The sequence below is a fragment of the Cavia porcellus genome, unplaced genomic scaffold (assembly GCF_034190915.1).
Source record: "Cavia porcellus strain 051 isolate PalLab524CR breed Dunkin Hartley unplaced genomic scaffold, mCavPor4.1 scaffold_6, whole genome shotgun sequence".
NCBI lineage: Eukaryota > Metazoa > Chordata > Mammalia > Rodentia > Caviidae > Cavia > Cavia porcellus.
This window is the reverse complement of record NW_026947489.1, coordinates 35,778,809-35,798,305: the sequence shown is the minus strand read 5'-3', so window position 1 is coordinate 35,798,305 and position 19,497 is coordinate 35,778,809. Positions and strand designations below refer to the sequence as shown.

At 39.3% G+C, this 19,497-nt stretch overlaps 1 protein-coding gene across 8 annotated transcripts in view; it reads left to right on the top strand.

Annotated features, from left to right (window-relative positions):
* Fmn1 (formin 1) overlaps window positions 1–19,100 on the top strand; it is a 400,542-nt gene extending 381,442 nt beyond the window's left edge. For all 8 annotated transcript variants that reach the window (XM_063250323.1, XM_063250322.1, XM_063250324.1 and 5 more), the window contains 2 exons: window positions 10,437–10,521; window positions 12,928–19,100. In XM_063250323.1, coding sequence (XP_063106393.1) covers window positions 10,437–10,521; window positions 12,928–12,972 — 130 coding nt within the window. In that variant the 3' untranslated portion in view covers window positions 12,973–19,100. The remainder of the gene's footprint in view (window positions 1–10,436; window positions 10,522–12,927) is intronic.
* The last annotated feature ends 397 nt before the right edge of the window (window positions 19,101–19,497 follow it).

Below are 19,497 nucleotides of genomic sequence, written 5' to 3'. Positions count from 1 at the left end.
CATACTTGGATGTTACACATATGTTAATTAACTTGATTCTCACAATGATATTTTGTGGTTGACATTTAGCTCTGTTTTATAGATAATGAAACTAACATATGGAAAAGTTGGCTAATTTGCCCCAAGTCTTCTAAGAACTGGCAGAGGTGGAGTTAGAATCAAGCGTCACTGATACTGAAGCTACTTGCTCCTTAGTTGTGCCTTCTTGGTGTCCTTTTTCAAAAGTACCCCGTGAAAGGGAGACATAATAATAAATGAAAACACTTGACAGAGAGCAGGATGGAATCCCTGAGGTCAGAATTGTCTGTGACTCCTGCGGTCTGCAGAAGAACCACCAACCAGTAAGAAAAGGTTTGCAGTGGTAACTGGGCTGGGGGTTAACTCCCAACCCTGTGTCTCCATCCTAACAACAGCCATGGCCTTCGGAGGACAGGAAGAGGGGCTACAGCGCCTGCAGGTCACTCAGGCATTGAATTGGGAAGGTGATGCACAAAACCCTGGGAGAACACAAGTTCTGAAGAAGGGAGATTTGAAGGTGAAAGGGACTGCTAATATGAGAGATGACCCCCCAAAAAGTTCCATTAAAATTAGGGAAGCCTCAGAGTGTAATTTTTCTCCATTCCATTGAAATAGGCATTAAAGGGCTCCTAGTAGAGAGCTCTGTTTATAAAGAAGCCTGGCAGGAGTAAAGCCAGGAAGAGTACAAGCTGAGACTTCATTGACAGTATCATCACCTTGGTTAGCAAATACTTTAATGGTCAGAATCCCCATTGTAGTCTGACCTGGGCTTGATCTGTTCAGGGCCTGCCTTTCTTGTTTGGGTGTAGTTACAGTGGTTGCTTCAAGCAGAAAAGTTTAGTAGGCAGTGTGGTATAAATACTCAGATGGCAATATTAAGAAACAACCATGCTCAGGGCAGCTTTACAAATGAATTTCTTCTTGGGTTACATAAAACATTACTCATCTTTGTCTCATTTTTACTTATTTTCTGGTGCACCAGACAGCATGTTGAATTCATTGGAGCTAAGTTCTGCATGTGGGCAGGAGATTGTATTACTAAGTATGTGTTTTAAGCAAATTGTACAAAATCAGCTAAGAGCCAAACCACACAGCCATTTGTACATGCTAACAAGTATGCGACTGATATCGAGTGAAAAATTGTTATTGGCCTCCTAAAGAAAAGGCTTTCTAGTTTTTTTTAAACATCTTTAAACTGGCAGATCTTTAAATAGTTGAGATTTTTTAAATATTTTGAAGGAATTTTGAGAATAAAGACAAGTACATAGTGTGACATGATACACTATGTTCTCATCACCTAGAATTATGTCTATTAACATTGTCACATATTCTTTAAAATTTTTAATTAAAAATTAAACATTATAAGTACTCTAGATTAGAAATGAAATTGTTTGGCATGTTACCCCAGTCTTACTCTCTTTCTCCACCTTTTTAGCAGTAATCTCTTTCATGAAAATAGTCACTGTTTTATCTCTCAGTTGCTATAAGAAAATTGATTTAAAGGAGGAAAGATTTACTTTGGCTCAAAATTTCAGAGTTTTGTCCATAGTCATTTGGAAAGAGAGACAGACAGATATGCAGACAGATGAGGCACTACCTCCTAATAACCTATTCAGCTATGAATCTATTGGTGGATTAACCCCTTGACAGTATGGCACCACCTTTGAACATGGAAGTATTGAAGACTAAATCTCAACACATGCTCCTTTAGGAGGCATTCCATGTCCAAACAATTACAGGTCTGTTTTGAATGTGTGTACATATACTTGTATATGTACATAAATATAGGTAGAAGTTTGTCTGTGTACATACACATGCAGACATCTGTGACCATATGTTTCGTGGTTACTATTTTATAACCTGCATACAGTGTGTCATATTGCATGCATGATAACAATAGTAGCTAACATGTATTGACTGGCTACCTTGTGCCTGGAGCTTTATTACCTAGATCCTTTCAAAGAGCTTATTATGTAGCAAGCATTATTATTAGCAAGGCGCTGCATAGAGATCACTTGTACAGGGTTACACAATTAGTAAATGATGGGGCTGAAAATTAACTCCATTGGCTGTGATACTGCACGGACTCTTCACTGAGTTGCTCTGAATGATTTCTTACCCTCTCAAAAACACATTTCTCATGGCTGTGATTGTAAAATGTGTAGATCTAACTCATTCCTTTTCAGAGTTATGCCATATTCCACTAATCAAATATAATATACAAACAAGACTACATGGTAGTTGTGACCCATGGAATTAAACAATGAAATTTCTGTATTGCAGGATTGTTACAGGACTTTAAAGTGGTTTATAAGGGGAAGGGGAAGGAGGAGGGGGACATAAAAAGAATTCAGATGTGTTATGTACATGCACTAACTCTCCATGCTGAGTGTTAATCATTCTCTGTATTGTGAACATGCACTAATAAAAATAAAAAGGGCACCCTGACCATCATTTGAATTATAGGTGGCCAACACTGGAATGGATGGATGGATGGTTGAATGGATAGGGAGATAGGTAGGTAGGTAGGTAGATTAAATGATTTAATTCAAATAAAGGAGATACAACAGTATCTGGCACAGATTAAGTTCCCAGCAAATGTTCATTATTATTGCTATTAACATGTATTCACCACCTCCCCTGACCCCAATCATTCCATTGTTTCTACCTCTTTATTGTCCCATGAAATGCCAGAGTAGAGGTCCTGGGTCTGTGTAGAGAAGTTTCTGTTGGACCTGTCTCCACAGAGGAGGGACTGATAGCTCTCAGAGAATGCATGTTGTCAGGTTTACTTGTCCAGAGCCAACTGTACCAGTGTGTAGTCCCTAGGTTGTTGTGTAGCAGTTCATTTCTCCATAGCCTAACAGTTGGTACTGAATAAGATCTGCCAATCTGAAGGATGTATCATGTTGGAGTGATAAATTTTTATAACAACTTAATCAATATATAATCATCATATTACAAAATTTACCCTTTTTGTAAAGTGTACAGTTTCATGTTGATTACTATATTCTCAAGATTATATGCACAATCATCACCACTGTCTAATTTTAAAAGAAATCCCTTACCTATTAGCAGTCACTCCACATTTTCTCCAAACCCTAAGATATGGCACTACTAATTTACTTTTCATTATGGATTTAACCTATTCTAGACATTTGAAATAAATAGAATGATACAACATATCTTTGTGTGACTAGCTTCTTTCACTTAGCGTTATGTTTTTAAGGTCATCCATGTTGTAGCATGTATCAACATTTAACTTCTGTTTATGCTTTAGAAATGTTCCATTGTATGGGTATATAAGTTTTCTTTATCTGTTCATCAGTTGATGAAAATTTGAGTTGTTTCTGGATTTGATATATTTTTGTCTTTTTAGTTTTTATCGGTACCGGGGATCGAACTCACAACTGCCTGCTTGCAAGGCAGGCGCTTATGCCGCTGAGCTAAATCCCCAGCCCCTGGATTTGATATTTATGAATAATGCCAATTTGAGTATTTGCATGCAAATTTCATATGAATATACATTTTTTTAATTTAAGGAGAAAAAGGAAAAAAACAGAAAAAGGGTACAAGTAATACAAAATTTAAAAAATAAACAGAAATCGCTAGTTAATACATTACATATTCTCATCTTACAGTTGTTCAAGTTACAAAATTGAAGCATATAAAGTGGACCTTCAAACAGTGAGAGTGCGAACAGTTTTGTTCCATGATCCAAAAAACACTCAGTAATATGGTTATCTGTCTTATACACTTAAACATATATGCAGTTATAACCTTTAGAGCACTTCCTTTTCTTTTCTTTTCTTTTGTACAATGACAATTACACATTTTGGGTTTTATTACTCCCACAGTTCTTATTACTTTTTTTGAAGAGAGTAAAACCAAATGCGACCTATCAGAACAGAGTCACTCAAATCAAAGGGATGGACATAATGGATAATGTAAAAACAAAATATAAGGTGATCAACAATGGTTACCATACTGCCTCTTGCTATTTTAAGAAGAATTGGCAGTTATAATAAAATTGAACTAAACAGTAAAGAATAAAACCAAAGCATTGGAGACATTACAGGATTTTAAAAGAAAATAATAGTCAACTGGAATGGGCATCATAATGATTCTTATTGTCTTCACAGTTATGCCTGTACTTTCGAACTTGGTACTATCAAGCAAAGCAGAATAGAGGAAAATCAGTCAAAACAATATGGTGAGGGCAATACAGGATTTCAAATCAAGTTAATAGGAAATCAAAGTAGGTTACTATAATATATCCTGCTATTTTTTATTTATTTTTCCCTTAATTAGAAAAATAAAAAGAAAAAAGTAAATAATTCAAAAGAAGGGGATTGAGATAAAAGAGGGCATAACAACAGAATAGCACAGTTCAAAAAATAACCATTTAAGCAAAATAGTGTTTCACCACAAGATATCCTGACATAAAAATAGTTACCATAGTGTCTCTTTCCTTGAAATCTTTGAGTATAACTTCTTATACTGTAGTACCAAACATATCAAGACACTATAAAACCATTCAAGAGAATGACATTATTACAGGGTATTTAGAACCAATTAACAGAAAATGAACAATGATTTCTATATAAACTCCTTGTCTATAAAAGTTTTTGCTTATATTATCATATATAATAAAATCCATAAGATACAACCTTTTAAGACCAATGGAGACAGAAGAATACAAGTTTGATGGGACTTCAAAACAAGATGATACTAAATCAGCACTAGCTATTATGATGTCTTGTTTTCTCCAAAATAGCTGTTCCTACCTTCCGATCTTCTCTGCCTCATTTCTGTTGAGCTCTTTTTCTGTTGTTTGTTGTCAGTTTGTCTTCATTTCATTTTCTGCTCCATTCATTGTGGCCTCTCTGCCACTATTTCTGGAATCTTGGTATTTTCCTTTTTTAGACTATCCTGCAGTATTCTCTGTAGAGTTGAATTAATGGTTGCAAATTCCCCTAGTTCCTCTTTATCCTGGAAGCACCTTGTTGTTTCATCAGTTTCGAGGGACAGTTGTGCAGGATATATCAATCTTGGCTGGAGGTTATTATCTTTCAAAGCTTGAATTATTTCCCCCCACGCTCTTTGTGATTTGATGGTTTGTGCCAAGAAGTCTGCTGTAATTCTGATGGGTGTTGCCTTGTAAGTGATCTGTTTCTTGTCTCTGACGGCTTTTAATATTCTGTTCTTATATTGGCTTTCTAGGATTTTGATTATTATATGCCTGGGTGTAGCTCTGTTTGGGTTATAGGTGGCTGGAGTCCTGTATGCCTCATATATCTGAGTATCTTTACCATTTGCTAAATTAGGGAAATTCTTTTGGATTATTTCTGTGAATAGCTTTTGTAGTCCATTTGTTTGTGTCCCTACTTCTTCTCTTATGTTCTTAATTCTTAAGTTATAGATCCTCTTATCATCTAGTTTTTGCATTGTTGCTGTTTGGTTTTTTTGTTATTTTTAAGAAGTTTTTCATTTCATGCTCCCATATTACAAATCTTCCCTCCAGTTCAGATAATCTGTCCTTAGTTTCTTTCAAGCTGTTATGCCAGTTTTCAATAGAGTTTTTAGTTTCCGTAATCTCTTTGAACCAGCTTTATGTATTCTATGTTTTCTCTATCTTCTCCATTAAACAATTCTCCCCTTTTTTTCTGTTCTTCCATTCCACCATCTGTTTTTTCTTGAGTGGTGCTTAGCATTTCTCTAACTATTCTGCTTATGTCTTGTTTCAGGTCATTAATAACTTCATTCCTGAACTCGTCTATGAGGCTCTGGAGATAGTGCTTTATGTCTATTGGTGCCGTGTCTGCTATTGTATGTTTCTCAGGATTGGGGGCCGAGGACCCTTTCTTCTTGCTCCCTCTTCCATATTCTTTGTTCCTTATATTTAAGCATTTATAGGAGGCCCAGCTTCCTTCCCTGTCAGCCACAGTCTGTTTGAATTGCGCCAGCTAGGTGTTACCACCCATCGCAGTGCACCAGGGAGACACAGACCTGGGCAGTCTATGCCGGGCCTGCCCCTCCAGGTCAACCTACTGAAAGGCCTCACTGCTAGGGTGCACCTCCAGGCACTGGGACCTGAGTTGGGCTAGCCTATTGGGTCTCAGCTAGTGGCGTCTTGCAGGCCAGGCACTCCCCACCAATCCCACTTGAGAGGGCGATATGTGACTGAAGTCACTGTGGCATCTCGTTCTGGGAAATCTGCCCAGTCCAAGTATGTCCTCCACTGAAGCCTCCTCCTCTATGGAAGGGTCCCGATTCGCTCACTCACCGCAGGTTGATGCAGGGCACCAGGCCAGTCCCGCTCCCAACTCCTTCCAATGCTTCCCACTCTCCGAGCTTTCACGCCTCTTTCCCCACTATGCCGACCAGGACACAACAGCGACTGCAGGTAATTCAAGTCACAATTTCCCATAGCGTGGGGTCCAGCTTCCGTGCTGAGACCTTATCTTTTCCTGCTGTATCACCGGGATTGTGTTTCCAGTTGGTTTCTCTTAATTTAGTTCGTTCCTGGGTCAGCAAAGAATATCCCGCCTTGCCTAGGACTTCCTGCCTGGCACCATTCCTGGATTTCAAGTGCGGTTTCTCAGAGAGCCTCCGAGGCTGCTGCTATCTATCCGCCATGTTCTTCCCGAATATACATTTTTAATCATACTTGTATGTATATACTTGGGAGTAGAACTTTACTGGGTCACATGGAGTATTTGTTAGCTTTTCCATTGCTGGGACAGAGGACCTGATATGCATAACTTGAAGGAAGAAGGAGTTATTTTGGTTCACAGCACTGAGATGGCAGAAGAAAGCTGCTCAACCCCTGCCAGCCAAGAATCAGAAAAAGACAGGGAGGAACCTGCAAAGGCATGTCCACAGAGACCCGCTTCCTCCCGTGGGGCTCACCTCCCAGCAGTACATTCAGCTGTGAGCTCTTCTGTGGATTAATGCAGTAAGAAGTATAGTGCCCTCACGACCCAGTCACCTTTCAAAAATCTTTTGGGAAACATTTTAGGTTTAAACTATTAACATTCTATCCCTGGTACCCAGAAGGTCCATGCTCATCTCATTATGCAAAATGCATAATGTCCATCTCCAAGAACCACCAAAATCTTAACAGGCTTGGCATTGCTCAGAAGTCCAAGTCTTAGGTCTCCTGAAACTTAAAACATACTCTTAGCTATGAGAACCTGTAATAATCAAAAAGACAGTTAAATACTTCCCCCATGCCATGCATGGGTTAAATATTCACATTCTAAAAGGAGGAATGGAGAAACAGAAAGGAATCAAACCAAAGTAAGTCCAAAACTCTACAATGTAAACATCAAATTCTGTAACCTGTTATGGCTTGTGTCTAGATGTTCCCCCAACCGTTGTGCCATCACCAGTGGAGCTTTTCAGAGGTGATTGGATCTGGAGTATGTGATGTTGAGATCAAGAATGTGTGATTCCCAAATTAGTCCACTTATTGGTTTGGTATCACTCTGGGTAGGATGAAGAGTACTCCACCCTGGGTGTGAGTGCTGCCTGCCTTAGGGGCCTGTAGCCTGGATAAGATTTAAGGGACAGAGAGTGGCTCCCTATCCCTGCTTGTGTTCATTACTTGTTAGTCACTGCTGCTGCTGCTGCTGCTGCTTGTCTTCTGCTCTGTGATACTCCTCTTCCATGCCACCCTGCCATGCAGCCAGCCAATTGTGACTGGAACCTCTACAAACTGTGAGTTAAATAAACCTTTTCTCACCTAACTTTGGGTGTCAGGTATTTTGTCTAAGCAACAAGAAAAGTAAGACAAGCTCTGTGTCGAATATCAGGGCACATGGTGGTATGATATGAGTTCCAAAGAGCTTAGGTATCTCATCCCCTATGACCTTGCTGGTTTATGCCCTACATATCCTCTTTTGAACTAACTCTGTTCACTGCCTCCAGATTTCCTCACCTGATTTCACAAGTTCCTGTCATTTCCAACTTCCTAGGATATCCTTTGCAGCTTCAGCTTCACTCTTACAGCTTCATGCTTCATCCTCTCAGGGACTCCTGGCAAGAACTTCAACCGTGCTATACATTTCCTTTTAAATCTAGATGGAAGTTTTCATAACCTCATAATTCTTGTATTCCGTATACCTGTAAAACCAGCACCATGTTTATAATGCCAGAGTCTGCCACCAGCTTAAGCAATAGCTAGGCTCCCTTGGATGGTGACTGCTTTGGTTTCTTGAGTACTTATTTGACTAACCTCAAAGAAACATTTCCCTAGACTTCCCTGAGTGAGCAGGGCACTCTTTTTCAAGCAAAGTGTTTCGAGGAAGATTATACTTTTATACCACTGAGTCTGTAATGGTTGGATTCAGGCCTTTCATGGGTATTTTCATGACATCTTTCCCAATGTCCCAGGGCAAAGTATTTAGTTTCTTTTTAATGACACTAATCTCTTCAGCAACCAAGCCTCTCTTAGCTTCTACTTTATACATGTTTCTTTTCTAGCCAATCTGAAAATTTTTCAGATGTTTTGGCTCTACTTTTTGTTTCCAGTGATTAATATAAATCTGGTTAAAAGCAGTCAGAAGTGTCCATGCCACAGAATAAACATTGAGCTGCCTTGAAATTTCCTCTGCCAGATTACTTAATCTAGTATCTTTAAACTCAGCCTCATTCAAAGTCTTAATATGTACCAAATATGCAAGTTCTTTTCCAGAATGTAAAACACATGTCCTCTACTTCCCAATAAAGTCCTCATGCACACCTGAAACCTCAGGAGCCTGGCCTTTACTGTCCTCATTCCATGTCAGCATTCTGGTCTTCTGAACTCTGACCGGAACTGTCCATAAACCTTTTACAGCATTCTAGGGTTTCTCTCGTTGACATCTCCAAACCTTTATAAAGCACTTCTGCACACCAGTTCTGAATCACGTGGTTAGGTATAGTCATAATAATGGCCCCATATTCTAATACAGATTTCCTGTATTAGTTGGTTTTCCTGTTGTTAGAACAAAGTTCCTGACATGCATAAAGGAGGAAGGATTCATCACTGTTTCAGAGGGTTCAGTCCATGTTTGGCTTGCTCCAAGGCACGAACTGTGGTGGAGAAAAGCTGCTCAATGTTCATCATCCTGGAAGGAGGAAGACAGGAAGGAGCCAAAGCAGGAGATACAGCCTCCAAGGGCTCACCCCGAGTGACTTGTCTTCAGCTGGTACCCCCCCCCAACAGCATATTCAGCTATAAATTTATTATGCTGAGTACAGCATTTCCATGATCCAGGCACTTTCCAGAAGCCCCACTGATGAAAACATCAGACTTTTAGGGGACATTTTATACCATAACCATAACAGTTGTATATTCCGTGTTTAGTATTTTGAGAAACTGCAGCCCCCTCAGGAGTTCAAAGGTTTTAATTTCTCCACTTCTTCACTTCTAATACCTTGTGTACCTCATTTCCCTGATGACTAATGATGTTTAGTTTCTTTTCAGATACTGGTTAACCATTTGCATTTTTTCATTTTTGAAGAAGTATCTGTTAAAATCTTTTGCCTACTGTGATAAAAGAGTAATTTGTTTTTATTTGAGTCATAAAGATTCTTTATAATGTTCAGGAAATGAATCCCTTATCAGGTAGAATCCCCATTCTATCGGTTGTGTTTTCATTTAATTGATGTGAATGGGTAAATTTTAATGTTTGGAGTTTCACATGTTTTCTACAAACTTCAGTTTTAAAAATTGTCTCTCTGCTAAGCAGGAAACAAGCCTGACGGCATTGATATAAATAATGCTCTGAGTACATAATATTCTACTTATCGGAAACATTGTTCACAAGACCATAGACTCCTACTGGTCATCTTGGTGAGCATTTTACCCAGTGGAAAACAAATTTAGTTTTGGTAAAGCAGAAGAGAAGACTTAACACCTGATTAGAGTAGAATTTAATAATGGACAGCTTTGAAAAGTTATTCACATAGTTATGTATGGTATAACAACATTTTGGTCAACAGCAGATATTATGTACAGCAGTGGTTTTGAAAGATTATAATGGACCTAAAACAATTCCTTCTGTCTAGTATTTTTACAGTGCCTTTTGTGTGCTTTGACATAGCTATATAACAATTACTTAACCATTGTGTAGCATTTGCCTACTGTGTTTAATACAGTAACTTGTAGAGACTTATGTCCTAGCCTCTGGTAGGCTTTACCATTTAGGTTTAGTGTAAGTGTATACCATGACGCTTGCAGTGACCAAGTCAGCTAACAGTGAATTTCTCAGATACATCATGATTGTGAAGTGATGCGCAACTGCTATTTCAAAATACTGGTTGTTGAGAAGCATGTGAGCTTTATTTAATCTGACTTCTTCCTTTTTGTTCTTTTTGCCTCTTTCTTCCTTTTCCTCCTCCCATCTTCTTTCTCCCTGTTCCTGTTTCAGATTGAAAATGGCGCAAGCTTCAGTCAGCAAATTGACATCAGAGAAGAAAGTGGAAACAAAAAAAATCAATCCCACAGCTAGTCTGGTAAGATGCATTTTTCAAGAGTCTCCCGATTTTTTATTATAACTGAGGTGCTCCCAGAATGTCTAAATTTAAAGAATAAAACTCAGGGATGAAACGTAGTGTTTAAGACCCTCAGTTCTCGTGCAGAGTAGCGTATGGTAAAACAGAATGTGAGGATAAAGGAGCAAAACATGGCTTTATATGTTTCCCTGCAAACTCAGCCAAGGTTATTTCTAATAGGCCAAATTTCATCATTTGGCATTTTATGCCCTCTCATACTCCACCCACATCACAATTGTCCTTATTCATTTCTCCCTTGAAATGTGGTTTATTTACCTTCATCAGTTCCTTTTTGCACTTTTAGGGAAGGGGCAGGATAGGCTATTTTGATGGTTGAGAAAGTTCAGTTGCAGAAAAACATGTCTGTCTAGTGTTTTTGGCAAATAGATACCAAAAACCAGGACCAGAATTTCAGTCACCTGAATCTCTTCCTGGGAAATAAACCAGCAAATCTGTTCAGTCATTCTAAGTTTGAGGTGTCCTTGAAAGTGTAGTTTTCAATGAGGATCCTGGTGAATTCCCTCCTAAATGTTATGGACAATAGAATAGCTAAATGTAGGAACTAAGGATATTGGGAAAGGGACTACCTACATTCAAATTCCAGCATTGCCACAATAGTCATAAAACCTTAGTAAAGTTACTTCACCTCTTTGTCAAGAGAGTAGAAAAAGAAAGGAAATAATACTACCTTGATTTAGGACTGTTTTGAGGAAAGTGGGGAAGTGCCTAGAAAGTACCTTACACATAATGGGAGCTCGGTAAATGTTAACTATTTTCCTTGTTATGTGGACTCCACCAGCTTTGGGTGACCCTGACAATGAATGTATTATCACTGTCTTCACTTTGGTTTTTGAGCCCAGCCTTCTGTAATTGTTCTCATAACATGTGATCCTTTCATATTACATTGACTCTGGGGGGGGCTGCCTAAAATTGTTTGAAGATCCAAGTGAAGTCTAAATAATAAAATGAGATCATTGTCCCCAGTGTCACTACTAGCAACCCCATTTGTTGCTAAATGAGAGTTGCATGAAGTTGAACAAGAAGTAGAGGTGTTAGTCCCACAGAGGTGAACAGAATCAGTGTCCACTGCCCCAGTCTGGATGCATATAAGCTCTGTGCCCATGTGGTGGTGCATTCATTACACTCATCTGTGTGATTTTCAACTATGGACTTAATTCTGCTTTTTATCTCCCTCCTTCCTCAGCCTCTAGCCCTTTCCCTATGTCATGTATGCTGGGTTTGACCCTGACTTTTACAGCCAAACCAGTTCATTAAGGACAGAGAGAATGGGGTCAACTCTGCCAGATAAAACAGAAGCTATGAACTTAGTACTCCTCTGTGATCAAGCCCCTGTTTGTGATCTGAGACTATGTTAGGATTGTTACATTGTCTGTTTGTGATGGTCTTGGCAAATTAGGGAAAAGATTGTAAACTGATTTTTGAGTCAATTTTCCAGTCTGGGATGAGTCCAAAGTCATGATAAGTGTGTAAAAACTCATCAACTTGAGTTTATGTCCAATCCAATTTCGATACTTACTGCAACACCACAGCTACTAGCTCATAACCAGCCAAAGATCTGTTCTCAAAAGGTTTCTCTCTGCACCTGCTCTTTTTAAAGGAGCCCATCTCCCTTTCCCTTCTAGCCTCTGTTTGCCCGCCCCCAGAAGCAGACATCCCCATCCTTACCAGGCTTAATTGATTTCCATAGAGTTATGGAGACAGTGAGAGAGTGAGAGTCCTTGGCTCCTTCTGCGTCTCTCCAGCAGACCTCAGGCATCCCCGAGCTGGTGGGGCAGAGAGAACAGAGCAGAGCACCTATGTCAGAATGGGCACTTCTGCCCATCTGCAGAGATAGAATCTGGCCCTCTTCGTTCCACGTGGCCATTGTTCATTTCTGCCAAGTTGCTCCTGGCAGATACATTCAACTAGGAAATGAGGTTTTGCTTTTGCTGTTTCCTATCTAGACTTCCTAAAAACTATCTCTTGAGAGTTCCTTAGTGCCAACAGCTGGCCAGAGATGGGGTGCGAGGAGTCATTGAGTAACATTGCAAAGTTATAGTCTTTCATCACATATAAAGGAGAGAAAGCAGACAGCCTGGTCTAGTGAAGATCGGCGTTCTAGATGGGGATAGTAGGTTGACTGGCTGGATGCTCACTATTTTCCTTGTTTACAGAGGAGTAAAAGTAATGGGCTAATAGGAGGAAGAGGCAACAGGTTTTGTAGAAAGAAGGATAGATGATTATTTCTAGGGCACTTGTATAATTCTACTCAGAATTCTAGACCAGAATTTTAGAAATGTATTAAAAGTTGAGAAAGACAAAACCAAAAAATGACAATAAGAATAATTTCCTTTTCCCCCTTAACAGAAAGAAAGACTGCGTCAGAAAGAAGCCAGTGTGACCACAAACTAAGATGGAGATACAGGAAAATGATGGGGTGCAGATAGAGGACCCTGCATCCTTATCCACGACCTCAGTGCTGCAGGAAACACTTGAAAGATTTCTCATTAAATGTTTGCTTTGTTCATTTCTTTTTGAGGGCATCTACGGTAAAGGCACTATGTCTTCTTGTAAGAAGTCCCTTATTAAGCCCCAGGAACAGTGAGAAGCTATTTAAGGGAACACTGAGGAATATTTGTTAATTGTTTCTTGTACCTAGTCCAAACTCCACTAGAAGATGGGAAGAAATACCAGGATTAAAAAAAAACACTAAGGGTTAGATTTCAGGCTTTGTAAGCCACACTCTGGTATGTATAACCCTGCTATGGAAAGGAAAAGTTCTTCCGTGACAGTTGCCTTGGGAGACTCTGAGCCTTGGTTTTTACATGTTACTATTTCAGTTATTGTTCTTAATTTTTATCCTATTGCACCAAACTCTAATAGCTTCTCTCTGGTCAAAAACATTGGAACCTACCACAACTATTTTTGGAGAGGCTTAAGACTGTATTTTGTAGAGGAGGGCAATGATTTGCTTGTTATTGTTTGTGTAATGAAAAAGAAATAAAATACACTTCTATGTAGGTGAACAGTTTATAAGTAACTATCAACTTCATTGTGGAAGATATTAAGAGTTAACAGCCACTGAGAGACACCTATTCTTTTGTTTTTCTGTCAGTTCCTGTGGCTTCCTGGGGCTGTAGAAACTCTGCCTTCCCCCAGAACAAAAGCAGTAATAATTGAGAAGGGACAACCTTGGGGTCAGACCACCCACTTGGACAGGTAACTCGTAGGCAGAGCCCCTTTCATGGTTCAGAAATCTTGTGACTGGGAAGTGCCGTCTTGACATGCAGCTCAATTCTACATCGCCTTCTGGACTTGAGGCTGGACCTCTCCCACTACCTCTGGAAGCAGTTTCCAGTCCCATTACTGGCTGCCTTTTGTCATGGCCATGATGAACAGGCATGTAGAGCAGGTGAGCCAGAGGTATTTGCTGTCAGAACATGTAATGGCAGGGGAAAGACGTTCTTCACAGAAAAGTAAACAGCAGTGATTCTATTACTATTAAACTTGGAATGGAGTAGCAGGCACAAGTAGCTTTTTCTGATCCTGGCTCTTGAGTCACAGAGGAAAATCACCTTCAACTTCTTCCTGACATTTTTTCCCTCAAACCAGCAATCTGTCTTTACATGTTTCTATTTGTAACATGTCAAACATTAAAATTTGAGGAAAACAAAAACAAAAAATGACACTAAGAAATTCTTATTGTCACGCCACTCCTGCTGGTGTGGTACAAAAGAAAAGTTCCAGTTTGGCCCATTCAGTGAAAATCTGTGTGGTCAGCACAGTGAGCTCCGGTCAGCTCCTCTAGGTCCCTACAAGACTGACAAAAGTAGCAGGGGTGAGAGTGCTCAGTGGAATCGTGCTGTCTGCAGCAGGCCTCTTAAGTGGGACGCTCCTGAAATGCCATGGAGGTGTCCCATGCCCTTAAGGACACCACCTCAGTGACCCAGGGATGAATCATAACTGATGGAAGCATTAATTTGAGAGTTAGAGAAATACAGTCCACTTGGTATTTCATTCTAGAGAACAGACTAAAAATGTTCTGTAAAATATCCTTTTCTGAAGGACAGATTTATATACTCTGCAGGGGAGGCAGAGTGGCCTTGTCTCATTAATTGAATGTCTTATATAAGTGTGTTAAGAAACCTTGGCAGAATCTCCCTCACTCTCTCCCAGTTTGAACCCCATCCTGTATCTAGGATGCCCCTCTACAAAGCCACCGCTGTGAACACAGCCTTCATTTCTGACTTAAATTCATGCTAAATAAAGATTAACTGTTAAAGTTAAAAATTAACTTTAAAGCTTGTTCCAGGCAGGCCATCTAAAACAACCTGCAGACCTTTAAAATGGTCTGAAATGCAGTTGAGATTATGTTAAATGCAGCAGAGATGTCTGCGTTTTTCTCAGAGAACGGGTCATTGCCGTGGCGCTTGGTATTTAGGTACTTTAGGTAGGCAGGACTTTGCAGACTGCCCCAGTACCAGCATTCCCAAACTAGAGAGAAAAATGATAAGGATTACCACCTCATATTTAGCCAGACACTCATGCATGACTTTCTAGGCAGATGCTAAGAAACCTCACCTTATAATCACCTTTTCTCTTCGTAGCAAAGATAATTCTTAAGTCTGAGGGCACAGACTGATAGCAGTTCAGATTCTTGCATGAGCTACTGGGAATAATCATCAAATAGACAGCTATAGCAGCTATAGCACAAAAACATACAGACCCATTAGATAAAAAGCATCAGACCTCTGAAGTTCAAGTATCAGGAAGTATGCTGTATGTCTCTTATCCAAGAGAGAGACAGCTCACCTGGAAAATGAAAACAAAAACAGAAAATATGGCCAAGCAGCCTGGATGGGGTGGCACACACCTATAATCCCAACGCTCAAATGGCTGAGGCAGGAGGATCATTGTGAGTTAGAGGCCAGCCTGGGCTACAGAGTGAGTTCAAGGCCAGCCTGAGCTGCATAGTGAAACCACATCTCAAAAAGACAAAAAAGAAAAAGAACGTATGACCAAGTAGAAGGGGTCACCAGTTACGGACAGCCCAGAATACCATAATTACATTTTACAGATTAGTTATTTCACCTATAGGGACCTGACCACTGAATGAGTAGACTGAATAGAGAAGTGAGTTTTCATTTGTGTCAACTGCTTTGTCCTCTTATATAAGGAAAGCTGCAACATCATTAAAAGAAATCCATGTGGCCACGCTCATGGAATTTGAAAAGAATGGATATGCTTTACCAAAATGCAGATAATTGGTGGATGCATTTCTAACTAGAGAGAAAAAATTCAGCTGTTTAGAAAACATAATGGTAAGAAAAGCACCTTAAGAAACGTGGCTCAGCACATCTTTGTCCGTTAGACTCAGGTAACAGTACCCGGAACTCCAGAAGCCGTTGAACTGGCCCATACTCAAGCTGGGTACACAGCTATATGGACGTGACAGGCCCATTTTGTGTCATTTTTTAAAATATGCATCAGCTGTTAAAGGCACTGAATTTTAGCCTCCTAGTTCTTCATTCATCTTCCCAAGGAGCCAGGCATCTACCAAACTCTCCCAGATGAGTGCTTTGCTTAACAGTAACGTGTTTAAGAGAGTTTTAATGTCTTACACTGGAAGCCAACTCACAAACTCCCCAAGACTCTCATTTATTACAAGACTCGTAACCAATAACATGATGTAAACTTTATATTTGGGGAATCCTGTGTGGTTTACAACTTAGAAATATGATATTAAAAGGCTGGCTAGCTTTTAAGACACTATGAGTTTTTTGTCAACAGAGACCTCAAGAAAGCAAATCAAGTCTCATGCAGTAGGTCTGCCTTCCACAGATGGGACTGACTGGATGGCATATTTTATCAATTACTGGTCTGTGGAAGACTGATTTAATCTTAGTTTTTACATGAAAGTGATAGATGAAGCCACCAATCTATTCTACAGTCTACCTATGCGCTAATAATGTCCTAATTTTTAAATCTTCTCTTCAATATAGAGAAAATCCAAAGGCTAATAATCCAACTAATTCTCTGAGGTTTTCTTTTTAATGAAACTAAATAGCATTGGGGTAGCAAAATGCAATAATCTCATAAAATTAGGCTGAAATTGATAACCAAAGAAGTTGACATCAATTAGATAACCTCTGTCCCATAGACCTCTGAGTTCACAGGTATGTGACTGTCTACCCCAAGGCATGGATAAGAGATGTTCTGGAAAGAATTACCCTCTGGAAATTCTTGGGGTAGATTTTGAATTCTAGTTTATTTCCATGAGATCTATAAAAAGGAGGATATGGCATACAAAATTGTACTCCTTAATAAGGAATGAAAAAGATATTTAAAATCTTTGTATGTTCAATATAGTTCTGTGAACTATAAATAGCTCTTTTTCATCTTTGTTATCAACTTGTCCCTGGATATGATTGTATTTTTTCCATCTATCTGGCTACCAATGCATAAAGAAGATAAGTTCAATTGAAATATACCCCTATAAAGGTAGAATCTTTAAAATTAGAAATTGGATTCTTTTTAAAGAATCTTTAGAGAAAGAATGTCACTGAGTCATCTGAGTTTCTGTCCTTACATTGTAATTTAGACTAGTGTGGGGAGCACAGTTTCTTGAACACTGATTTAGAGGATCATTCCTTGGCCTGGAAAATAAGCATTGTCCTGCTTGCCTAGACCCTAAGTGAAATCAGTCAGCATCCTAATGTGCATCAGATGTGCCAGAAATGTAAATTTTTGAGTCCTTAGGAGTCTGATTTTCTTAGTGACAACTTGGACCTTGGACGCTGCTTTGTAAAATGCATTTGCTCTGTATGATTGTCTTCATCAGTCTCGTGAGATTTCAAGCGAAGGAAGAAGGGAGTAAGCAGAAAGCAGAAGGGAAGAAACTTTGAACAAAACTAGTTTGAACAAAACAGCATTTTATTAGTGTCGTGCATTCTGTTAGAAAGCTGTTGCTTTTTGTCTTCGTTGTATCATGGACAGGTTTCTAATGGGAATTCAAGTAACCTTGTGTTAGGCAAAGGGAAGTGCCCGATATATTATATTGTCCAGTGCCAGATATTAAATTAGTGAAGCAGGTACCCCAGTAGTACTGGTCCGCACTTGGTTTGATAACTGCGTGGATGTCACATTCTTCCATGTGGCTGCGTGTCCACAGACCTCCATGTTGTTTCTATGCAAGTCAGTGCTTAACTTCATACCTTTCCTCCTTTTAGTACTTACGTTTCAGCCTCCCCTCGGCTCACGTGCTACAGATCTTCTCTCCTGACCGTGTCTTTACAGTTTCTGCCGGATCCAGGCTCTTTTCTCCTCCCTGCATCATAGACACGGAATGTCTCCTTCTACCCTTACTCCGCCCTCTCACACCGCTGTTCCCCTGCTCAGTCTTTAGGACGGGGAGCTACCCTGTCACCAAGGAGCCCTAGTGAGACACACACCTGCGACTGCCTCTTGTTAATGTCAGCACCACCTCATCACTTAGCAAAGGGAAAATCCATAAAAGAGGAGGAAAAATGCATTTTTTTCCATTTTATTCTGCTTTTAAAAAGTTGGGGTGAGTGAGAGTGGTGCTAGTCCTCAGTTCTCATAGGTTTTGCTTTAAAACTCTAATTAGAAGACTTTTTGATTCATGTATACATCAGTTCAGGTTACCAGCTACAATATGTAAGACTAAATTTTTGACTCAACTCAGTATGCTGCTGAACAAACTGACTTCTTCTCAAACATTTTTAATCATAATGCTTTTTACCGCCACTGTGTTCTCATTACTACTCATCATTACAGCATCTACCCCTCATCTGAATCAGGATGCTGACCCTGTGTGTTATTTTCAGATTAACAATCACATTCTTTAAAGCACTTGAGGAAAATGTAAGCGCGTCCCTAAGTAGTCCCCTATTTGACTTGATAAAACCTTGGCCTTTCTGTTTAATTATTAGGTCAGTTTGTAAAGTAACTCTAAGGGATTTTAAGCAATAATGAAGACAATCTGGGAAAGAAGGCACTTTAAAGACATGAAACCTTACATTACATGCTCTTGGATATTATGAAACATAAGCTAATTGGATTCAGGTATTTTTCCCTTAAAATTTTTAAAAATATGTATTTCTAATTTGTTTGCATATTTAATTTTGTCAGAGCTGAGAAATGCTCGTGAGTTGAACTTGTAAATGTTATTTGCAACCAAATGAAGTATTTATTTTTAAAAAGAAAGGGTGATGGAACCAATATTGATTTGTACATAGTAAAAGTGTGTGTGTGTGTGTATTTTTTTTTCTCCCTTGACCTTACTTGGTCAGCATATGAAGTGTATTTTTGTACATAATACATATTGGTTAGAGAAATGTTGATTGTTTATGCAAAGCATTTTATCTCTGTGATAGGTTATATTTATCCTAATCTATTGATACCTCTGTTAATTTGTTTTAAGAGATAGAACTATATTTTTTGGAATTCACAGAGAATTGCATTCATGGCTTCCAACTGTAAATATGCTAAAATACTTTAATAAATCTTGGTTTCATGTCCCTCTGGTGTTCAGTGCAGATTTGATTTGAAAAAGCATTTAAAGCAGTAACATCGTAGTAACTTTAATATGGAGAGTGCTAGTCATTTCTAACTGGTTTTGCCCTTCATTTACAGTATTACTACTGAGCTGTAAGAGCTGGGTTTCAAGTAGTCCACCGTTTATACTTCCTCCTTTCACCCCTGCCCACCCTGCCAACCCTGGGCATTCTAGCTAAGCATTAAAGTCTAACAATAAGCAGGCACCCCCAGCCAGGTACTGCCTTGGCTAGACTGACCCAAAAGCAATATAGACTGAACATAAACTGCCCAAGAAAAGGGGCACTCAGGAATTGGTGGCTTCAGTTCATGGGTTAATAATTAAATACTGGGAAACAAAACAGAAATGTAATTGCACAT